Source organism: Gymnoscopelus microlampas (genome assembly GCF_963454915.1).
Source record: "Gymnoscopelus microlampas genome assembly, chromosome: 21".
NCBI lineage: Eukaryota > Metazoa > Chordata > Actinopteri > Myctophiformes > Myctophidae > Gymnoscopelus > Gymnoscopelus microlampas.
Window position 1 is genome coordinate 39407013 of NC_139958.1, and position 21589 is coordinate 39428601.

Below are 21589 nucleotides of genomic sequence, written 5' to 3' on the forward strand. Positions count from 1 at the left end.
ATCTTTGTGTGAAAGGATCTTTTTTTTACACAGCACTGCAAAGTGTTGTGAGCTACAACAGTACAGTACAGAGTCAAAGGTCAAATTTACTAAGTATTGAGGGTTTAAGTGCTGAAATGTCTGAACATACACATGAATCCATGGTAGTAATAGATCACCAATTTTAACAACCTGCTCAGGGACAAGGCCTACAGATGAAAATGAGCTCTTTTCTAACTCTGGCTCATTTACATTGATGTGAAAACTGAAATGTTGATTAATGTGCATCGTCCCAGGTAAATAAATAACAATAAGATAAAATCAAACATATTGTATAATCCTATGCCTCATTGTCTTATCATTTGGCTTTCAGTATTGCTGTGCAGTACGTTATCATAATCATCATCCACCTTTGCGCGTCGCCTACCTACCCAAAATAACCGACATACAAGCTATCAACGAACCGCGTCATGGCGTGTCGACAGCTTACAAATCTGTTCTTTTGGGCAGCATAAACAATGAGGCGTGACGGAGTATACAACACTAAGCATTTAGGAAACCAAATACGCTGTAACATTACATTACGTGGTCAACAACTTAGACATGTAACTTGCTTGTAGGCAATGGTTCTCAACCTGTGGGACCACAACGGAGCTCACAGCGCCTCACAAGCTTGTAGATCTGCTATTTTTGCAATAGTTAAGTGTGGAGAAAAAAAACATAAAATGAAGAGCCCACGAGTCTTTGAGCTCGAGTCCGAGTCAAGTCTCAAGTCTTTGAGGGGCGAGTCCGAATCGAGTCTATAGAGTCTCATTCGTGGCGACCCGAGTGCGACTCGAGTACGAGTCTCTGACTCGAGTCCCCATCTCTGATATATATATACACACACACACACCCACCCACCCACCCACCCACCCCACCCACCCACACACACACACACACACACACACACACACACACACACACACACACACACACACACACACACACACACACACACACACACACACAAAATGTATTATTATTTATTTCTGCTTCTACATATTGGTGGCACCTCTACCCATGATGGACTTCTTAGTGTTTCTCTCAGGTTTCAAAAGCATTATATAACACTTTGGTACAAACAATGCTACTAAAATGCCAAAACTAGATGCTAAAATAGCAAATACCTCCACTACATCTGCATATTTGCCTGGGGAGCTGATATATGCTGGGATGAAGGCTATCCACACAGCACAGAAGATCAACATGCTGAAAGTGATTAACTTGGCTTCATTGAAGTTATCTGGAAGATTCCTTGCCATGAATGCTAGAACAAAGCTGAGGAGTGCCAGTAAACCAATATAACCTAGTAACACTGCAAAACCAACTATCGATCCAACATCACACTCATAGACTATCTTATCACTGTGGTATTGTGTGTTTTTATAAGGAGTTGGTGAGGCAGACACAAGCCAGGCTGTGCATATTGTTGCCTGTATTAAAGTAAGAACCAGAACTGTTCCTCTCTGCTGCATGGAACCAAACCACTTCATAATGTCTGCACCCCCAGGCTTGGAGGCCTGGAACACAGCCAACACCACCATAGTCTTTACCAGGATACACGAGACACACAGCACAAAGCTTATCCCAAATACTGCATGCCTCAGCTGACAAGTCCAGAGCCTGGGACGGCCAATGAACAGAAGTGTGCACAAGAAACATAGTATGAGTGACAGCAAAAGTTGGAAGCTGAGTTCTGAGTTGTTGGCGCGCACCATGGGTGTGTCTCGATGATAGATGAAGATTCCCAGGACAGTGGCACAGATAATTGTGCCTAGCAGAGAGATTGTTGTCAAGGAGATACCCAGGGCCTCATGGTAGGAGAGGAACTCTATGATCTTAGAAACACAGTGGTCACGCCGGGGACTGGACCAGAAGTCCTCTGGACAACTGGTGCACTCTGTAGAGTCTAACAAAGAGGGCAGGAGGGCAGGTTTAAAGGCATAGACAAGTACATTGTCACCCTAACCTACTGTTTACATTGATACATGATTTAGACCTACAGTACCAGTGTCATTGCTGATCTCTCCCTCCGAACAAGCAATGCAGTCAAAGCAGCAGACAGGTTCTCCTTTCCTTCTAGCCACACGGGTTCCAGGGGAACAGCTCTCACTGCACACTGACCGAGGAGGCTACAGCGGAAAGTAACAATGATCAATTTCAGTCTGAACTAAATTACATTCACATTATTTGGTATTTTAGAAAGCCAAAGTCACCTTTGTGGATTCATAGTTCCAGACGATTCTGTCTTCATCCAGACTGAGTTCTTCACCTCCGGAGGCAGTTTTCTTGACCACACCTACATTTTGAACCTTTGTGCTTCCATCAGGGAGCCACACCCAGTTCATGACATCATAGATTTGTAAAGAATCACCATTCTCATCAAATGATACATGATCATCAAATGATGTGGTGAAGTTGATCTTTTCCAAGTAGTATACAAGCTAGAAATAGTGATGAGCAACATTTTGGAACAGCTAAATACTTTAAAAGGTTTTGGAGATTCAAAGGCATGGACTTGTGCACTAAAATGCAAATATCTCCACATAGTAAGTATTCCCCCAAAGGATTTTAACTGTGTTACTGCTCCAAACATTGTACTGACATACACTTAATATTGCATAACTACAAGAACGTTAATGTTTTATTTTAATTTTTTACTTACGTTCGTACTCATTATTATTATAAATTTGAATCTAATTTGAAGTATTTAACATGTAAAATGTGAATTAATATTATACCTGCCATGGCTGTATGGTCTGCAAACTGGCACAGCTATGCCCAATGAAAGGCCCTCTTCCTGGCACACATTGCAACATGTCATGGAGGGCATGGGCCAGAGCATACACAGCCTTATACACATTATAATCAACCCTGAGGTCAGACACATCCAAAAGTGCAGTTTCTGATGTTCCTAGGTCCTCTTGTCCATTACACACCCTTCCACCAGCATCCACCCACTCTGACGGAAGGGGTGCAAATTTACACTGAAATGTGTGCTCCCAAAACTGCTTAACCTGAAGAAACACAAATAAAATAACTCAGAATAACGTACATATTTCAAAAGTAATGTCTGTTTGAACTTGCAGCTTAAATGTGTAGTCTTAACATTTAACACTTTAAAAAAATTCTATTTGAAAGTCCCCCATACCCCCGACACTGCCGGGCTTCCTCCCAACCGTACCGATCACCACTGAGTGTAATCTATGATGACCATGTGTATTGTGTAGATGTAGTCAGCAATGTAGTTGTAATTGTGAAAAGCAGAAGTTAGATCATTTATTTTGTCACACACACTCCCTGGATGCCTGAGCATAACCTCATCACCGATTTTTTTCAGATCGGCCTGTTATAGAGCCACCAGGAGGCAGGTGTTTGCAAAACAATGTTTTGAGTGTACTCCTACAGATCTTGTCCAAATATCACGCAAATCGGTACACAGTATCTCTATTAATAGTCATTAAACAAAACAGATTTTTCATCTTCCATCATGATTGGCTATAAGATGGGCCTCCAAAATTTGCAGGAGTGCTCCGTTTTGAACAAAATGCCTCAAATCATGAATTTCCGTGACATTTTGCACGCACATTCCCACTAGGCCGAGTAAGAAATGCCACTTGAAAAAAATCAAATCAGCCTCATGGTGGCACTATAACATGTCAATTCGAGTTTTTACCTAAAACTGCACCGATCTGTGTAAAAGTTTGAATGCGCACTCCCTAGAAGCCAAGGATAAACCTTTGCCCTGCATTTTTCACATCTGCCTTTTATAGCGCCACCAGGAGGCCGACTTATGTAAAACAATTATTTTTATGGTTCAGACACAAGATAGTGAGACAATTGGCTCCCTATATGTTTTTAGCAATGGCAACAATAAGAGACACCAACGTTTGCGCTCATGTTGAATTGTCCAAAGTGGTTTTGAATCATAACATTGAATTAAATTAAATAATGAACTAAAATGCAGATCCAGTTGAAAGTGACGCAAGGCATTGTTTTCATGGTTTGATGCTGCTGCCAGCAACATAATAGGATATTAAGATTGCTGTGTGCCCCTATTACACTAGTTGATGTTTTATGCAGTAGTTATATTATAACTGAAATGCATATACATTTGCAGAAGGTTGTGGGTGCGAACCCTACTCGAGGTCGATGTCAGCATGGGCATGTGGTCACAACATGTCAAATGTGTTCAGAATTGAGCGAAGTCTCCTGCAGGAGGTGCGTCTGAAGCCTGTCGTGGACGGGAGTCTCCAGACGTAAAAACAGATAAGCTGATATTATATTACACATAATTATGGATTTAGATTGATTGTCAATTATAATATAATAGCTTCTTCACTGTATGGGGCACAAGTAGTTTGATATGTAGTTCATGGACTTTTGTACCATTTAGCTGTTTATGTATAGTAACTTTTTAAGCACTTTTATTTTAATGAACTTGATTATTTTTATACTGTAATCTATTGCATCAGGGTGCAATCTTTGCACCCTGATGCAATAGATTACAGTATCAATGGTGTACACGTACAGCTTTCATGTCTCACTCTTTCTAAAGTTGGGGCCACTCTTTGAAAAGTCATCATAATCCGAAAGAAAATAAAAGAAAAAAATAATAATTTAGTGGGTTTCTCTGCTAAACTCTGTTGAACATTGCTGGCGGGCTATGTTTGATCCGAAGACAACACACATGTTAAACACAATACTCACTATGGTATTTCCATGGCGATTGTCCGGATCATTGTCAGGATGTATTTTTAACAAGAAGTCCTTCAGACCTGGTATCTCTCCACGACGGATGGAAACACCCAGGGTGCCTCTCAGGAACGGCATGAAGTGAGGAGTCTGGAGATTAGCATCTATTATCCAGCTCAACCCTGTTATCCATTGCAGACCTGTCACATTCTGCCTTACCACCTGTTGGACAAAACATAATATGAGTGAGTGTGTGTGTGTGTGTGTGTGTGTGTGTGTGTGTGTGTGTGTGTGTGTGTGTGTGTGTGTGTGTGTGTGTGTGTGTGTGTGTGTGTGTGTGTGTGTGTGTGTGTGTGTGTGTGTGTGTGTGTGTGCGCGCGCGCGCGTGTGTGTCAGTAGAGATGTCCGATAATATCGATTATGTGCCCATCGGCCCATAATATCTATATCGATATTATGGACCGCTATTAACATACAAATTAAAAATGGAAATGGAAAATATCTGTATTTATACAGAGAATGTTTACATTTGGAAAGCCTTGTTGCATTAATGAATGCATCCAGTGGGGCATCACAATAAAATTTGGCATAATGTGTTCATTCCACGACGAGTAGATGTGATGTTTTCACCTGACATTAGTTTTGCTGAAAAAAAGCCTGATATCAATAGCGGACATCCCTAATTGTAAGATAACACAAGTCAGATTCTTTGCAATTACGAAATCCTGAATTAGCGTGCATCATAACTCCAAACCTCATCCATTAGATTAAGCACACGGATCCCATATACGAATACAATGGCCACACGAGCTGTGGATGTCTTCATCACAGTGACAATCCTCTGAAGTTCAGCTGGGTCCGTGTCCCAGGGCAGAACCTCAAAATAAGCCAGACAGCCCAAACCAGAGTGGGCCAGTTCAGATTGTATGATTCGGGCAGCATCGTGGCCATAGGCATCATCATCTATCAGCAGTCCTACCCAAGTCCACTGGAACCGTCTCAAAATCTGGAGCATAGCTCGCACCTGATTGCATAAAGAATGGAGTAAGTGCTTAGGTTAGATTTGGCTAGACATAGTGGTAAATCCATGAATTCTCATTTGATGCTGTCCACAAAGACCTTCAGCTCCAGCAGTAATACCCACAATCAAATGAGAGGTGATATGCAATATCAATTACGCTCACAAGAAAGCCTTCTTTTGTCAAGGGTGTGAAACATGAACTACTTGAAACCAACAGATCTATTGTCTGTAGACATGTACCTCAAAGGCATTACTTGGGACAGTTCTAAAGAAGGACGGGAACTGACTCCGGTCACTCAGACAGGAGCAGGTTGAATAGTAGCTTACCTGAAAAAGGCACAAAATATACATTCTGAAATATTATACTATTTTTAGCGGTGCCAACCGCTCTAAGCTTGACTTTGTCCGTATGTCCGTATCAGCACGGGATGCGCACGGCAAAGCAGCAACACATACAAACACACGCACGCACACACACACACACACACACACACACACACACACACACACACACACACACACACACACACACACACACACACACACACACACACAAACACACTTGCAGCTTGCCACTGCCATCTCTCCTCTCATTGGCCACACGTGGCACTGCTTATCAAAGAGGGGTCCAGGGACCCCCAGCGTATGTTCTGTCCGTCCGTTTAAGCACGGGATGAGCACGGGATTTTAAACAGCTATAACTCCAGTTTGCAGCATGCCACCAAGTCCACATTTGGTATGTGGACTTAGACCACCAATAGGCACGAGCATGAATTGATGAAGTTATCAAAGAGGGGTCCAGGGACCCCCAGCGCCCGTATGAGCACGGGATGAGCACGGGATTTTAAACAGCTGTAACTCCAGTTTGCAGCATGCCACCAAGTCCACATTTGGTATGTGGACTTAGACCACCAATAGGGACGAGCATGGATTGCTGAAGTTAGCAAAGAGGGCTCCAGGGACCCCCAGCGTATGTTATGTTTGTCCGTCCGTTTAAGCACGGGAATTCAAACAGCTATAACTCAAATTTGCAGCATGCCACCAAGTTCAAATATGCAATGTGGACTTAGACCACCAATAGGTACGAGCATGAATTGCTGAAGTTATCAAAGAGGAGTCCAGGGACCCCCAGCGTATGTTATGGCCGTCCGTCCGTTTAAGCACGGGATGAGCACGGGATTAATAAACAGCTATAACTCCAGTTTGCAGCATGCCACCAAGTCCACATTTGGTAAGTGGACTCAGACCACCAATAGGGACGAACTGAAATGAGTTAAGCCCCGCCCCAAAGGCACCGCTTCCTTCACACGGGGTGTGATTTTTATTATATTATTTATATTATTATATATCATACTTTTTCTTTTTTGACTTTGCATATTTTTAAGCAGAGCATGTGAGTGGAGCAGAATGTGGAGAAATCCTACTCCCCACTCACAAAGCAATTTTCACACTCAGGTCCAATGCTCAAAATCTTTCACGGATCATTGAGGAAAAATAAAAGTAGTAGGGGGGAAACAAGCTATATTGTAAATAAGTTGCAAACAAGCAGTGTTAGCCGTATCAACTGGAATCCCATTTCATAAACCAATCATACAAGCACACTCTGATTTGTATTCTTGAAAATCACATCATGATCATGCAGTTCTGTGGAAATGTCTTTAAAAAGGAGTAGAACATTTGCTTTTTGTCTTGCAATGACCATAGGCTACATTATAGAAGGTATATTATAGGTATATTGTGTTTCATATATCATTTATTTATCTAAAAACTTACCAGGGGCACTCTGTACAAACCTAATATTCTAGAGATAGCGATAGAATGTCTCGAGGATGAATCGCCCACAATTCCGAGCACTGGAGGGGACCCAACACAGCTCTCATCCAAATGAATCTGCTCCTCTCTGCCACTGATCAATGACAATGCTGCACGGAATCCAATTCCAAGCGAGTAACAGGTATCATAGAGACTATATCCTAGAGTCACATTGGGTAGTAGGCTGGGGTTTCTGTTGATCTCAGTAATGGCAAAAGCTGTGGTCTGGGCCCACCTGAACGCTTCAATGTTAAAGCTAAAACAACAAATGCCACTGTAACCTTGAATGTATATCAACTAATAATATGGTACTATCTATCAAAACAAGTTTCCTGTTCTCTTGTTTACTATAGTATTTGTGATACTCACCCATAGCAAGTGGGATCCATTTGCTTGGAGGTGAAAGACATCTCACGGAAGTCAGAGGAGAGATGGATCTCAAACAAGCCACCGAGCACAATGTCCCCTGCCTTGTAAACTCTGTTGAGATTAAACTGTGCCTGTAACTCACAAGAAGAGGAAGGTGAGGAAGACAAAACAGAGAACGAAGAGAACAATATCACGGTCAAGTACAGGTATGAAAGCAGGTGTATGTGTAGAGAAGCCCTCATGACTGTCATCCTCTGTCTAACCCCTTTCCCAAATCCTTTGTCCAGTTGCTACATTTTATACACAGTGCTATATGCCATCCCCTGTGCCACCTTATGCCACTACGTAATCTTTAACGACACCCATCCGGGCAGAGGCAATAGTAGACAGTTTCCTGCAATGAGATAATGATATTATCTCACCTGCCAACTATTTACCCACTATACATCATGAATGACATTATATGTTAAAACAAGATTAATTCAGGAATGTGTGTGTGTGTGTGTGTGTGTGTGTGCGTGCGTGCGTGCGTGCGTGCGTGCGTGCATGTGGCTTAAATTAGAAGTTGCTTTGCTGAAACAAGGACGTCTGAGAGACAATATGTGCTGCAACGTACCTGTTGATTAATTGTATCAACCCTGCAGTTGATAGCATCATGTTATAAACTAAGATTATCCATAACACCTGAACAAGTCCCTCAGAAGGGCCACTGAATAAGAACCTAATGTAGTGTATTTTGTCATATGAAGCAAACCAAAACACTTGACAATGCAAATATGGTTATATCATTTTTTATTATATAGAGTTAAAAAAAAACTATGAGTCAAAGATAACTAGAACGTATGCATGGGACTGTTGTGTACACAACAATATGTAAACATATTGTTATTATAAGGATTTATATTAACTCCTTCTCCATTCTTGTATCATAATTAGTATAACTCAAAATGTAAACTATATAGGCTATACATAAATAAATGCTTTCATACAGTTCACTAGGAATATGTCAGCACCACTGGTGTTCCTTGACATGAAACTATTCCACTTTAAATAGAGATACAGTTTGACATTAAAAAAATAATTTGTCACATTGCCCCTCGAAGTGCAACAGGGAAGATGTCAGTGCAAATCTTAATCCAAGTATTATTTAAACCCCAGATGTAGTAGTCATGAGTTTAGCTTTTTTGTAGCAAATCTGATGTTGAATAATGTTATGCCTAATTGGATGTCTTTTGAAAAACCCAATGTGGGGCTGATTAATTGACACTTGAACCACAGATAGATAAATAATTCATAGAAATTAGAAAGACAGGGAGTCAAAGAAGTCATGGAATTTGTAGAATATGCCTGGAGCTTATCCTGAACCCCTAAGGAACACGAGCGTTACAATAGGTCACTAGCCTCGATCTCCAGGCTTTTATTTTTTAGTTTTGCTGAAAACTAAAAGCCTAGACCAGCCTGTTGACGTTCCTGGTATAGGAAGTGGGTGATTTCCCCGTCCAACGAGAGTGCAGTGGGCGTCGATCCAAATGTTGTGACGTCAGGGCTCTCAATGCTGCACATTGGGGAGGAGGAGGGGCGCCGGGGTGACAAACAGATCGGTGAACCAATGGGAGCCCCCGGTTGTTTTCACCAGAGATGTGCTGGGGCAGCCTAATAGGTCACTGACTGAAGAGTCAATATGTATTTCTCTTTCTCATCTAGGCCTACTGGTGCAAGTTTTATTTTGTGGTGATTAAATTAAGAGGATTATTATTGTTTTTTGTTTTTTTTTTACTCATATTGTTATACTGTTGCTAAGTTTTAGGGGTGCCTCGACCCATGATGGACTTCTTAGTGTTTCTCTCAGGTCTCAGTAGGATGGTATAACACTTTGGGCCAAATAGTGACACCAAAAGACCAAAACTAGATGCTAAAATAGCAAATACCTCCACTACATCTGCATATTTGCCTGGAGAGCTGATATATGCTGGGATGAAGGCTATCCACACGGCACAGAAGATCAACATGCTGAATGTGATTAACTTGGCTTCATTGAAGTTGTCAGGAAGATTCCTTGCCATGAATGCTAGGAGGAAGCTGAGGAGTGCCAGTAAACCAATATAACCTAACAACACTGCAAAACCAACTGTTGAACCCACTGCACACTCATATACTATCTTATTGTGGTGGTATTGTGTGTTTTTATGAGGAGTTGGTGAGGCAGACACAAGCCAGGCTGTGCAGATTGTTGCCTGGAAGAAAACAAGAACCAAAACAGTTCCTCTCTGCTGCATGGCACCAAAAAACCTCATAATGTCTGCAGCCCCAGGCTTGGAGGCCCTGAACACAGCCAACACCACCATAGTCTTTACCAGGATACACGAGACACACAGCACAAAGCTGATCCCAAATGCTGCATGCCTCAGCTGACAAGTCCAGAGCATGGGACGGCCAATGAACAGAAGTGAACACAAAAAACACAGTTTGAGTGACAACAAGAGAAAGTAGCTGAGTTCTGAGTTGTTGGCGCGCACCATTGGTGTTTCTCGATGATAGATGAAAATTCCCAGGACAATGGCACAGACAAGTGTGCCTAGCAATGAAAGGGTTGTCAAGGAGATACCCAGGGCCTCATGGAAGGAGAGGAACTCCATGCTCTTAGGGACACAGTTATCACGCTGGGGATTGGACCAGAAGTCCTCTGGACAAATGGTGCACTCTGTAGAGTCTAACAAAGAAGAGAAGATTAAATGGACATCCAAGTAGTATTATTCTAAATATAGCTTACTATACATATCTACATTTAAACCTACCAGTGGCATTGCTGATCTCTCCCTCAGAACAAGCAATGCAGTCAAAGCAGCAGACAGGTTCTCCTTTCCTTCTGGCCACACGGGTTCCAGGGGGACAGCTCTCACTGCACACTGACCGAGGAGGCTAAGAAATTAACAATGATCAATCTCAGTCTAAACTAAATTACATTCACATCATGAGCTTTACATCAGGTCCTTTAGAAAGACCACTGGTAGCTTTATTTTTCTCTAGTAAATACCGGTCCATAACTATCTGTCAGATATGTATTAATTACATCAATAAACAGAGGAAACTTATTTAATAACTTATTAAATATTAATTCATACTGTATTTGGGTTTAATCCAGAGAAGAGATCTAAGCGTTGGAAATGCTTAGAGCAAGGTTCCAGATATATTCTTCTGATGTTTAAACAGAGATACAGAGTTTTATACACATGGCATGGGTTTACACCTTGCATTATCACGCCAGCCATCAGCTGTGGCTCCATCTTGCTCCGTTTCCTTGGCAACCAGGTTCACGGCGATCTCAATACAGTAACAATTCCGAGGTTAACCTACCTAATATTGTTGACATACAGTACTGTACTAGGAGGCCAGCTACACATAATAATCAGACACAGGCACCGTCTGAGAGGTACAAGCACTTTTGACCAGATCGACACATAAGGGGCATGTGAATACATACAACTGAAAAATTGTACAACATCAGATCTTTCACCCACCTTTTTGTATTCAAAGTTCCAGAAGATCTTTTCTTCCTCAAGGATGAGTTCTTCACCTGCAGAGGCAGATTTCTTGACCACACCTACATTGCGAACCTTTGTGCTTCCATCAGGGAGCCACAACCAGTTCATGACGTCACAGATTGGTAGAGGATCCCCATTATCATCAAATGATACATGGTCACCAAATGCCGTAGTGAAGTTGACCTTTTCCAGGTAGTACACAAGCTAGAAATGGTGAGTAAAATGAAGATCAACCTACGTTATACAATATGTACAAATAGTTACATTCCTATGACTAAGAATGGTTGAAGAAGACCCCATGGACGATCGATGCAGAAGAAACATGACCCGGCCCAGAGAAAGTCAGTGCCCCCTTCTGGAGCCAGGCCCAAAGGAAGGGCGTCTTAGCAAACGTCTGGTGGTCGGGCTAACCACAGAACCCAGTCGGGCTTAGCTAAAAAAAAGCGATGTGGACACTATCTATTGGTGTATGTTATCCCGGGTGACTCCTGAGGTATTTGAAGGTACCAAAGGGTCCAAAAGGCAGCAGCTGCAGCCGTGACAGAGGCAAAACAGCGGTTGTAGGAGAAGTTTGGAGACACCATGAAAAAAGTATTTCAAGTGGCACCAAGGTGCTTCTGGAAAACCATTCTGCACCCAGAGCCGCCACAACGGCGGTGCGAACGATGCGGTCACACAGGGCCTCACAAATCGATCCTGTGTGCATTGGGAAAAAGTTCAGAAGATCTCTTCAAGATGTGCGCGTCAGAAGAGGAGCAGATGTTGCTTCGGACCACCATCTCCTGGTCGCACGCATAAAATTAAAACTTGAGAAATTGGACTGGGGAAACCAATAAACACCAGAGGTACAACACCATTCCTCTCAAAGAAACAGCCCTAGCCCGGCTGTTTCTTTGAGAGGAATGGTGTTGTACCTCGGGTGTCTAAGATCACACTCACAAACAAGTTCCAGGTCCTACAAGAGCAGAGAGAGGAAGAGACCATTGAAGAGAAGTGGCAGAGTATAAAAATAGCAGCGCGGAAAAAAAATACGCTTCACAGGTACGTTTCACCGTTTTAGCGCTCCTTCAGTAGCCGTTGCTTCTAAATTTTGGCGCTTTTCGGCAATAGTTTTGTCTTCTTTCACTTTCTCCACGCCGCTTGGTGCCCCCCCAAGGTTGTTGCCCTGTGCTTCAGCACCTAAAGCCCTTCCGTTAAGCTGGCACTGGAGACAAGGCTGCTTATTGTCACCTTTTCTGTTCCTGTTGGCCATCGATTGGGTCATGAAGACAACTACAGCACAGAAAATAAATGGCATCCAGTGGACTGATGACCTGGCCCTTCTTTCCCACACTCAACAACAAATGCAAGAGAAACCCTACACAGTCTCACCAAACTCAACACGCCTTGGCCTCACCATTCACAGAGGAAAGAGCAAGGTCCTCAAAATAAACGCAGACAGCGTTACCCCCATCACACTAGAAGGTGAAGCACTAGAGGAGGTGGAGAGCTTCACCTATCTAGGCAGTATTGTTGATAAACTGGGCGGGACAGATGCCGATGCAAAAGTTCGGATTGGCAAAGCAAGAGCAGCTTTCCATCAGCTGAAAAATCTCTGGGGATCCTCAGATCTGCCCATAAACACCAAGATCAGAATATTTAAATATTCCAGGCATTCAACAACACCTGCCTTAGAAGAATCCTCCGAATTTGCTGGCCAAACACAATCAGTGACCTGGAACTGTGGCAGCGAACAGGACAGCACCCTGTAGAGGAAGAAATCCTCCAAAGACGCTGGCGATGGATTGGCCACAATCTTCGCGAACCTGCATCTAATATCGCGAGATATGCCCTGTTCTGGAACCCGAAGGGGAGAAGGAAGAGGGGCAGACCTGGCGGCATGACCTGGATGCAGATGTGAAGAGGCCACACATTGGGACAGCTTGAGAAATTGGCCCAGGACCGGGATGCCTGGAGAGCTCTTGTTCGTGGCCTATGCCCAAAGTTGGGCTATAGGCATAAGTAAGTAAGTAAGTAAGCAAGCAAGTAAGTACTGGCCTCTAGGATAGGAGCAGAGCCAGATGATGATGGGGGAATAACATCATTTTCCTGAGAGGAAGTCACTAATGTAGTCAAACAACTCCACAGTGGCAAAGCCCTGGGGATTGATGAGATTTGTCCCGAAATGCTGAAGGCTTGTGGTGTTGAGCACAGTGTGGTAGTCGGGGACAGTACCAAAGGAGTGGCATACCAGGGTTATAGTACCCCTTTTCAAAAAGGAAGGACTATAGTTTTTTTTTTTTTGCCAATTATAGAGGTGTCACACTCCTCAGGCTCCCTGGGAATGTCTACGTGAACGTGCTGGAAAGGACGACCCGGCCGATAGTTGAACGTCAGCTCTAGGAAGAACAATGTGTAACCCATCCTGGTTGTAGAACAACGGACCAACTCTTCTTTATATTTGCAGCAATCCTGGAGAGGGCTTGGGATATGACTATCCGGTCTACATGTGTCTACATTGGTTTTGTGGATTTGGAGAAGGTATATGACCAGGTCCCCCTGGAGTTACTGTGGGAGGTGCTGCGGAAGCATGGTGAGGGGAACACTGTTTGAGGGCCATCCGATCCTTGTACTCCCAAAGTGAGAGCTGTGTCCGGGCCCTCCGGGTAAGTTGGACATGTTCTTGGTGGGGGTTGGCCTGAGCCGGGGCTGTCCATTGTCACTTATCTTGTTTGTGATATTCATGAACAGGATCACAGGACCGAGTCATGGAGGAGACAGTATCTAGACAGACATGGCAAACCCAAGCGTGTAGTTTGGGTAAACTGGGAACGCCTCTGGGAGGCCTCTGTCCGGAAGCAGACAAATTGAGTTTTCTCAGACCGGTAGCTGCTGGGATTCTTCTTGTAATTTTGTAGAAACAAGGGAACCAGGAGACATGGTACTGCCAGACCCCTAGTGGTTGAAATCTGAATGGCCGAATGACGTGTGTGCAGAGGAAAAGAGGGACAGACCGACCGACAGACCGACCGACCGTCATGTAGGCCGACCCCCTGGGTCTGGCAAATAGAAACATTAACAGGTAAACTGTGAATTCATATCCCACCTGCCATGGCTGTATTGTCTGCAAACTGGCACAGCTGTGCCCAATGAAAGGCCCTCTCCCTGGCACACATTGCAACATGTCATGGAGGGCATGGGCCAGAGCATACACAGCCTTGTATATATTATACTCTGGCCTGAGGTCAGACACATCCAGAAGTGTAGTTTCTGATGTCCCTAGGTCCTCTTGTCCAGTACACACCCTTCCACCATCATCCACCCACTTTGGCGGAAGGGGTGAAAATTTACACTGAAACGTGTGCTCCCAAAACTGTCTCACCTAAGAAACACAATGAAGACTTCAGCATAAATGAAACAACTTTATCAAATATAATTTACAAATGGCAACTTAAATACTAAATTAACCATAACACTCACTAAGTTATTTCCATGGCTGTTGTCAGGATCATTGTCAGGATGTATTTTTAACAAGAAGTCCTTCAGACCTGGTATCTCTCCACGACGGATGGCAACACCCAGGGTGCCTCTCAGGTATGGCATGAAGGGAGGAGTCTGAGGATTAGAATCTATTGTCCAGCCCGCACTGGCTATCCATTGCAGACCTGTAACCCTCTGCTTTACTACCTGTTGAGATATATATATATATATATATATATATATATATATATATATATATATATATATATATATATATATATATATATATATATATATATATATATATATATATATATATATATATATATATATATGCGCGCAGTGGAAGACACTCAATCGGGTAGGAAGCGATACATACTACAACTTTATTGTTAAATAGTGTGTTACTGTGAAAAAATATTGTTGCTAAATCAATTTGTATTTCAAAAAATAAAAATAAATTCAATCCAATCCAATCCACTTTATTTATATAGCACATTTTAAAACTTGTTCAGGGTTAACAAAGTGCTGTACAGAAAAAAAACAAATACACTGGTAAAGTAAAAAAAAACACAGACAAAAGCAAAACACAGAAGCAAAACATACAACAAAACAAGCAAAATAAACAACAGAAAGAGACACATCACTGAAAATACGACGCAGCCGCGTCAGCAGACAGTGAGATAAAACATAGACCACAGAAACACTCAAACAGGGTCAAACGCCAAAGCATAAAGGTGGGACTTAAGGCGAGATTTAAAAGTATCGATGGTGGTGGCCAGTTTAATATGGGAAGGGAGCGCATTCCATAAAATGGGGGCTGCTACCGAGAAGGCTCGGTCATCTCTGGTTTTCAAATTTGAATTTGGGACCTCAAGTTTCAACTGGCCCGCAGACCGTAGTGACCTAGGGGGGTTATACACCTCTAGGAGTTCAGATAAATACTGCCAGGCCATTCAGTGATTTAAAAACAAACAATAAAATCTTAAAATCAATTCTGAAGCGAACTGGGAGCCAGTGAAGTGAAGCCAGAATCGGTGTAATGTGGTCATGCTTGCGGGTTCCCGTTAGGAGACGTGCCGCAGCGTTTTGGACTAGCTGTAAACGTGCAATGGAGGCTTTGTTTAAGCCAACATAAAGTGCATTACAGTAGTCCAAGCGTGTGGTGATAAAAGCATGAATGGCACGCTCAAAATCATTAAAAGAAAGTACAGACTTGATTTGGGCGAGCAGCCTTAGATGATAAAAGCTGGACCTTACCACAGCATTTATCTGTTTATCAAGTTTGAGCACATTGTCAAATTTGACACCAAGATTTGAGAGATTTAACATAAGGCTGCAGGGAACCAAGGTCAGAGGGAACAACACCAGGACCACTAGGCCCAAATACTATGACCTCTGTTTTACTCTCATTTACACGTAGAAAGTTGAGAGCCATCCGAGCCTTAATGTCGTTTAGACAGTCAAAAAGAGGTGTCAGGGAGCTGTTGCTATGCTTTTTTAAGGGCATATAGATTTGAGAATCGTCAGCATAAAGGTGATAGGAGATGCCATGTTTCTTAAAAAATAGTCCCAGGGGGAGAATATATAGGGAGAAAAGTATTGGCCCAAGGATCGAGTCCTGAGGGACAGGGGGGTGGAAGATGATACAAAATCTCCAAATTTGACTGAAAAGCATCTCTCGGATAGATAGGATGAAAATCAATCTAAAGCAGTGTCCCTGACACCAACACAATGCTCTAATCGGGAAATTAGAGTTTTGTGATCCAAAGTATCAAAAGCAGAAGATAAATCCAGCAGCAGCAGAATTTCAGAGTCACCGGAGTCAGTGGTCCTGTGTTACATAATATTACATAATAATACTATTTATGTTGAAATTTCAATAATAATTAAGCTTGGTGTATATTTTAAGCAAAATATATATGTAAATGAATTTCCTTTGATCCTCAAAATGTACCCGCAATTGACTTTGGCATTGACAATGAATACATATACAAATACATAGGAGACATGAGGGATGTCTTCACTCCAATATAACTAATCCAGATTACTTATACTTGAATCTCTTAATTAACATGTGCTGTATCATCATAACACAAACCTCCTCCATGAGCTTAACCATGTAGCTTCCATTGGTAAATACAATGACCACACGAGCTGTGGATTTCTTCATCCCAGAGACAATCCTCTGAAGTTCAGCTGTGTCATGGTCCCAGGGCAGAGCCTCTAGATAAGCCAGACAACCCAAACCAGACTGATCCAGGTCAGATTGGAAGATTCGAGCAGCATCGTGGCCATAGTCATCATCAATAAACAGCACTCCAACCCAAGTCCACTCAAACCGCCTCATAATCTGGAGCATAGCTCGAACCTGATTGCATAAAGCATGGATAAGTGCTTAGGTTAGATCAGTGGTGGAAAAAGTACTCAATTGCTTTACTTAAGTATAAGTATCAATACTGCAATATATAAATACTCTGTTACAAGAAAAAGTCCGGAATTCCAAATTTACTAATTTGGAATTCCGGTAAAAGTACAAAAGTATTGGCATCAAAATGTACTTGAAGTACCAAAAGTTAAAGTACTCATTATGCAGAATGTCCCATTTCAAGTTTTCAAATGTATAAAACTCTTTAGAAAATAGCAGATCTACAAGCTCACAATGCGTTGCATCGCGATGCATTGTGGGCTTGTAGATCGGCTATTTTCAAATGGCCAAAATGTATACAGAGCTGAAGTGGTTAATGTAGGTTTTGTAATAACAATCAATATCTACAAAGTAACTACTAACTAAAGGTTTTGAAATAAAAGTAGTGGAGTAAAAGTACAATATTTGGATCCGAGATGTAGTGGAGTATAAGTAAAAGTATTGGAAACTGGAAATACTCAAGTTCAAAATTGTACTTAAGTACAGTACTTAAGTAAATGTACTTAGTTACTTTCCCCCACTGGGTTAGATTATTCACATACTGGTAAATCCATGAATCCCCTACACAGATTCCACAATGAAAAGGTCAATCATTCTCTTATGATGCTGTCAATAAAGACCTTCAGCTCCAGCAGTTCTACAAGCAAATGAGAGGTGATATACAATATATAACCATATTACACTCACTAGAGGACGTTTTTGTAAAGTCTGTGGAACATACAGTATATTACTTAATACCAACAGATCTACTGTATTGCATGTAGAAGTTCACCTGGAAGGCACTACTTGGGATTGTTCTAAAGAAGGATGGGAACTGATTCCGGTCACTCAGATAGGAGTACATGGCATAGTAAGCTACCTGAAAAAGGCACAAAACATAATGTTCTGTAATGTACTTCTTTTTTTCTTCTTTTTTTTTTTTTACAAATTTCCTCTGCAAGCAGAGCATGTGAGTCGAGCGAGAGGACCAAAACGAATGAAATACAGGAGAAACAAACAAACAAACAAACAAACAAACAACTGACTACCTTTGAATACCTTTGCATCATTAAGGACCATGGACAGCGACACTGCCCCAAAACATTTTGAACATAACAGACACATTACCAATCACTCCTTAAGGATTACAGAAATTAAAATGAAATAAATCTTCTCAGAAAGTATACTAGACTGGGGACATGTGTCATGCCCACATGTATTTGTTAAATACATTATACATTCTGAATATCACACTACATATTTTACTCACTTTAAAAATAAATACATAAATAAAAAAGAATGTCTTTACATCTGACCACGAGACTCCTGCTCTCAGGTCCGGGCAGAGGATCACATTTCTAGTACAGATGCATTATAATCATGCTTCATCACCCTACATTCAAAATCTGCCCTCTCTGCCCACACGCTCTGCCTGCAAGTAAATATGTTTGATGTCTCTCAAGCAGTAAAAAGACCAATCATGTTACATTTGCAAATAACCTACTTACCCAAACTAAGTCAATATAAAATATGACATGGTAAAATGGGATTCAAGTAGTAATCTTACCAGGGGCACTCTGTACAACCCTAATATTCTAGAGATAGCGATAGAATTTGTTGAGGTAGTAGGACCCACGATTCCTAGCACTGGAGGGGAGCCAACACAGCTCTCATCCAACTGAAACTGCTCCTCTCTGCCACTGACCAATGACAATGCTGCACGGAATCCAACTCCAAGCATGATACAGGTATCATAGAGACTATATCCTAGAGTCACATTGGGTAGTAGGCTGGGGTTTCTGTTGATCTCTGTAATGGCAAAAGCCATGGTGTGGGCCCATCTGAACCCTTCAATGTGAAAACTAACACACAAAATGACACTGTAACCAATGCATATTTATCTTTGCAAAAATATACAACATCAACTAATCCTGTGGTCCAATATCAAAACCCGTTCCCTATTCTCTTGCTTACTTTTGTATTTGTGATACTCACCCATAGCACGTGGGGTCCCGTGGCTTGGAGGTGAAAGACAGCTCAGAGTGGACAGGATACAGGTTAATATAAAACAAGCCACCCAGAATAAAGTCCCCAGCCTTGTACATTCTGTTAAGATGAAATGGTGCCTGTAACTCACAAGAAGAGGAAGGTGAGGAAGACAAAACATGGAATGAAGAGAACAACATCAAGGTCAAGTACAGGTATGAAAGCAGGTGTATGTGAAGAGAAGCCCTCATGACTGTCCTCCTCTGTTTAATCCCTTTCCCAAATCCTTTGTGCAGTTGCTACATTTTATACACAGTGCTACGCCATCCCTTGTGCCACCGTATGCCACTACGTAATTTTTAACAACACCCATCTGTGCAGAGCCATAAGTAGGGGCAGGGCTAAATGTATCATTCGCAATCCTGTCATATAAAAACATATGTGTCAATGATGCTATCTTTGGCCAATTGCTCGGCCAAATGCTTGACCTTTGGCCAATTGGAGTAAGATGTGTTTCAGCGCTATTTGGCGTGACCCTCTACCATACTGCAAAGTTTCGTAAAAATGTGACTCTGCATTTGCAGTAGTTAGGGGCAGAAGAATAATTTTCATAAAACTGAAATATGAATTGGCTCATGGAGGCTTAATTTTTCACGTACAAACTTTTCTCTCAAATGGATTTTAGATATTGGTCCATGTGTAAAATGTTTTGTGCAGATTGCTCGAAAACAAATTGGAGGAGTTTGAATAGAACTGTTTTTCATATAATTCAAAATGGCAGAAGATCTAAGGGTCAGAGGTCATAGATTACGGTGGCAAATTTGTTCCTCATAAGGAGACGCATACGTGTAATGAGGTTTCATGGCTATGATGTCAAACACTTCACGAGCCATGCCTGTTCAAAGTTTGTGTTTTTCAATTGATTGCTATAGCACCACTCTTTGGCCAATGGTTGTGAGTGTCATGTTTTCGCCGTTTGGCATAGCCCTCTACCATATTGACAAGGTCCGTAAGAACCTACTGCACTTTAAAGCCAGAACAGCAAAAAACGGCAGAAGAAAAACAAAACAAAAGGATGCCTACGCTTTGCTTGCTTGGCCCTTCTAATAATACAATAAAAAAAATAACAAAAAATATAATAATAATGGCCATAGTTGAGTGTGTAGAGAGGCCATCTCCCTCAGTTGCTTCTCTCAGCAAGACTGCTCCCCGGGCATGTGATGTAAAATATAAAAATATGAATATATCCAAGTCGTTATTTCATATTATTAGAAAAATGTGTCCTTTCTACCTCAAATGTCCCCTCAGTGTAGGATTTCATCATATATTCCACAAAGAGCTGCTATTGTTATTGTGGATATTATATTGTGTATTTTTTTTCTGGCTTTCAGAATTAGAATCATCTTTATTATCACGTCACATGGTTTACAGGTGTAAAGAAGGGGGTGATTTATTTTTCTTTCTTTACCACTACACCTTTCGTTTGGGAGATAAAGGTAATTGGCCAGTTGTATAAAGATGCTTGGCTTGACACTGTGGGCGCTGGGGGCGTGTTCTCTCCTCCGCGTCATCAGTGCCCACACCCTAGGTGGGGTTGGCGAAAGGGCCTTTCTGTGTGGAGTTTGCATGTTCTCCCCGTGTCTCCTAGGGTAGGTACCCTCACAAAAAACATGCAGTAATCCTGGTCACTATACTGCCTCCCCCTGGCCAGCCGGGGCGCCTGATGGAGGGGAAGGGAACTGGTTGGAATAACGTGTTCCTTCCACGCGCTACGTCCAACCAGGGAAACTCTCCCCTGTCAGGTGATAAGAAGGTCAGTTGGCTCTCATGCATTGAAGGAGGCATGAGCTCGGCCCTGGCCTCCCTAGGTTGGCAGAGGGAAGGTAGTGCCCAGGATTACACGCTTAGGCATTGGCACTAGGGTGAAAAAATAGGGGTTACAAAATCGTGGGATAAAAATTTAGAATTAAAAAAAAAAAAAAAAAGATGCTTGGCTTGCTCAGCCCAGGGGTCTGACGCTCCTTTTGACTTCTGGCCAAGAGCTGTGTCAAAACTGGCATGTTCGACAGTTTCACCAAATAGGGGCAGGGCTAAATGTATCATTAGCAATCCTGTCATATAAAAAAATATGTGTCAATGATGCTATCTTTGGCCAATTGCTCGGCCAAATGCTTGACCTTTGGCCAATTGGAGTAAGATGTGTTTCAGCGCTATTTGGCGTGACCCTCTACCATACTGCAAAGTTTCGTAAAAATGTGACTCTGCATTTACAGTAGT

The 21589-nt window shown here is 42.2% G+C and overlaps 2 protein-coding genes across 2 annotated transcripts in view; both read right to left on the reverse strand.

Moving 5' to 3' along the window:
- Window positions 1-1016: 1016 nt before the first annotated feature.
- The window catches only part of LOC311037979 (vomeronasal type-2 receptor 1-like), a gene marked incomplete at both ends in the record, with an annotated part of 33394 nt that continues 12821 nt past the window's right edge, over window positions 1017-21589 (reverse strand). Inside the window, 8 exons of the mRNA XM_084047274.1 lie at window positions 1017-1930; window positions 2030-2153; window positions 2238-2465; window positions 2763-3038; window positions 4732-4938; window positions 5471-5740; window positions 5978-6064; window positions 18894-19174. Of these exons, the coding sequence (XP_083903400.1) occupies window positions 1017-1930; window positions 2030-2153; window positions 2238-2465; window positions 2763-3038; window positions 4732-4938; window positions 5471-5740; window positions 5978-6064; window positions 18894-19174 (2387 nt within the window). The remainder of the gene's footprint in view (window positions 1931-2029; window positions 2154-2237; window positions 2466-2762; window positions 3039-4731; window positions 4939-5470; window positions 5741-5977; window positions 6065-18893; window positions 19175-21589) is intronic.
- On the reverse strand, window positions 9715-12712 carry LOC311037288 (extracellular calcium-sensing receptor-like; the record flags this gene model as incomplete). Its single annotated transcript, XM_084046410.1, has 6 exons — window positions 9715-10628; window positions 10714-10837; window positions 11437-11664; window positions 12068-12156; window positions 12375-12415; window positions 12513-12712. 6 exons carry the CDS (start codon window positions 12710-12712, stop codon window positions 9715-9717), a joined length of 1596 nt encoding a protein of 531 aa, XP_083902536.1.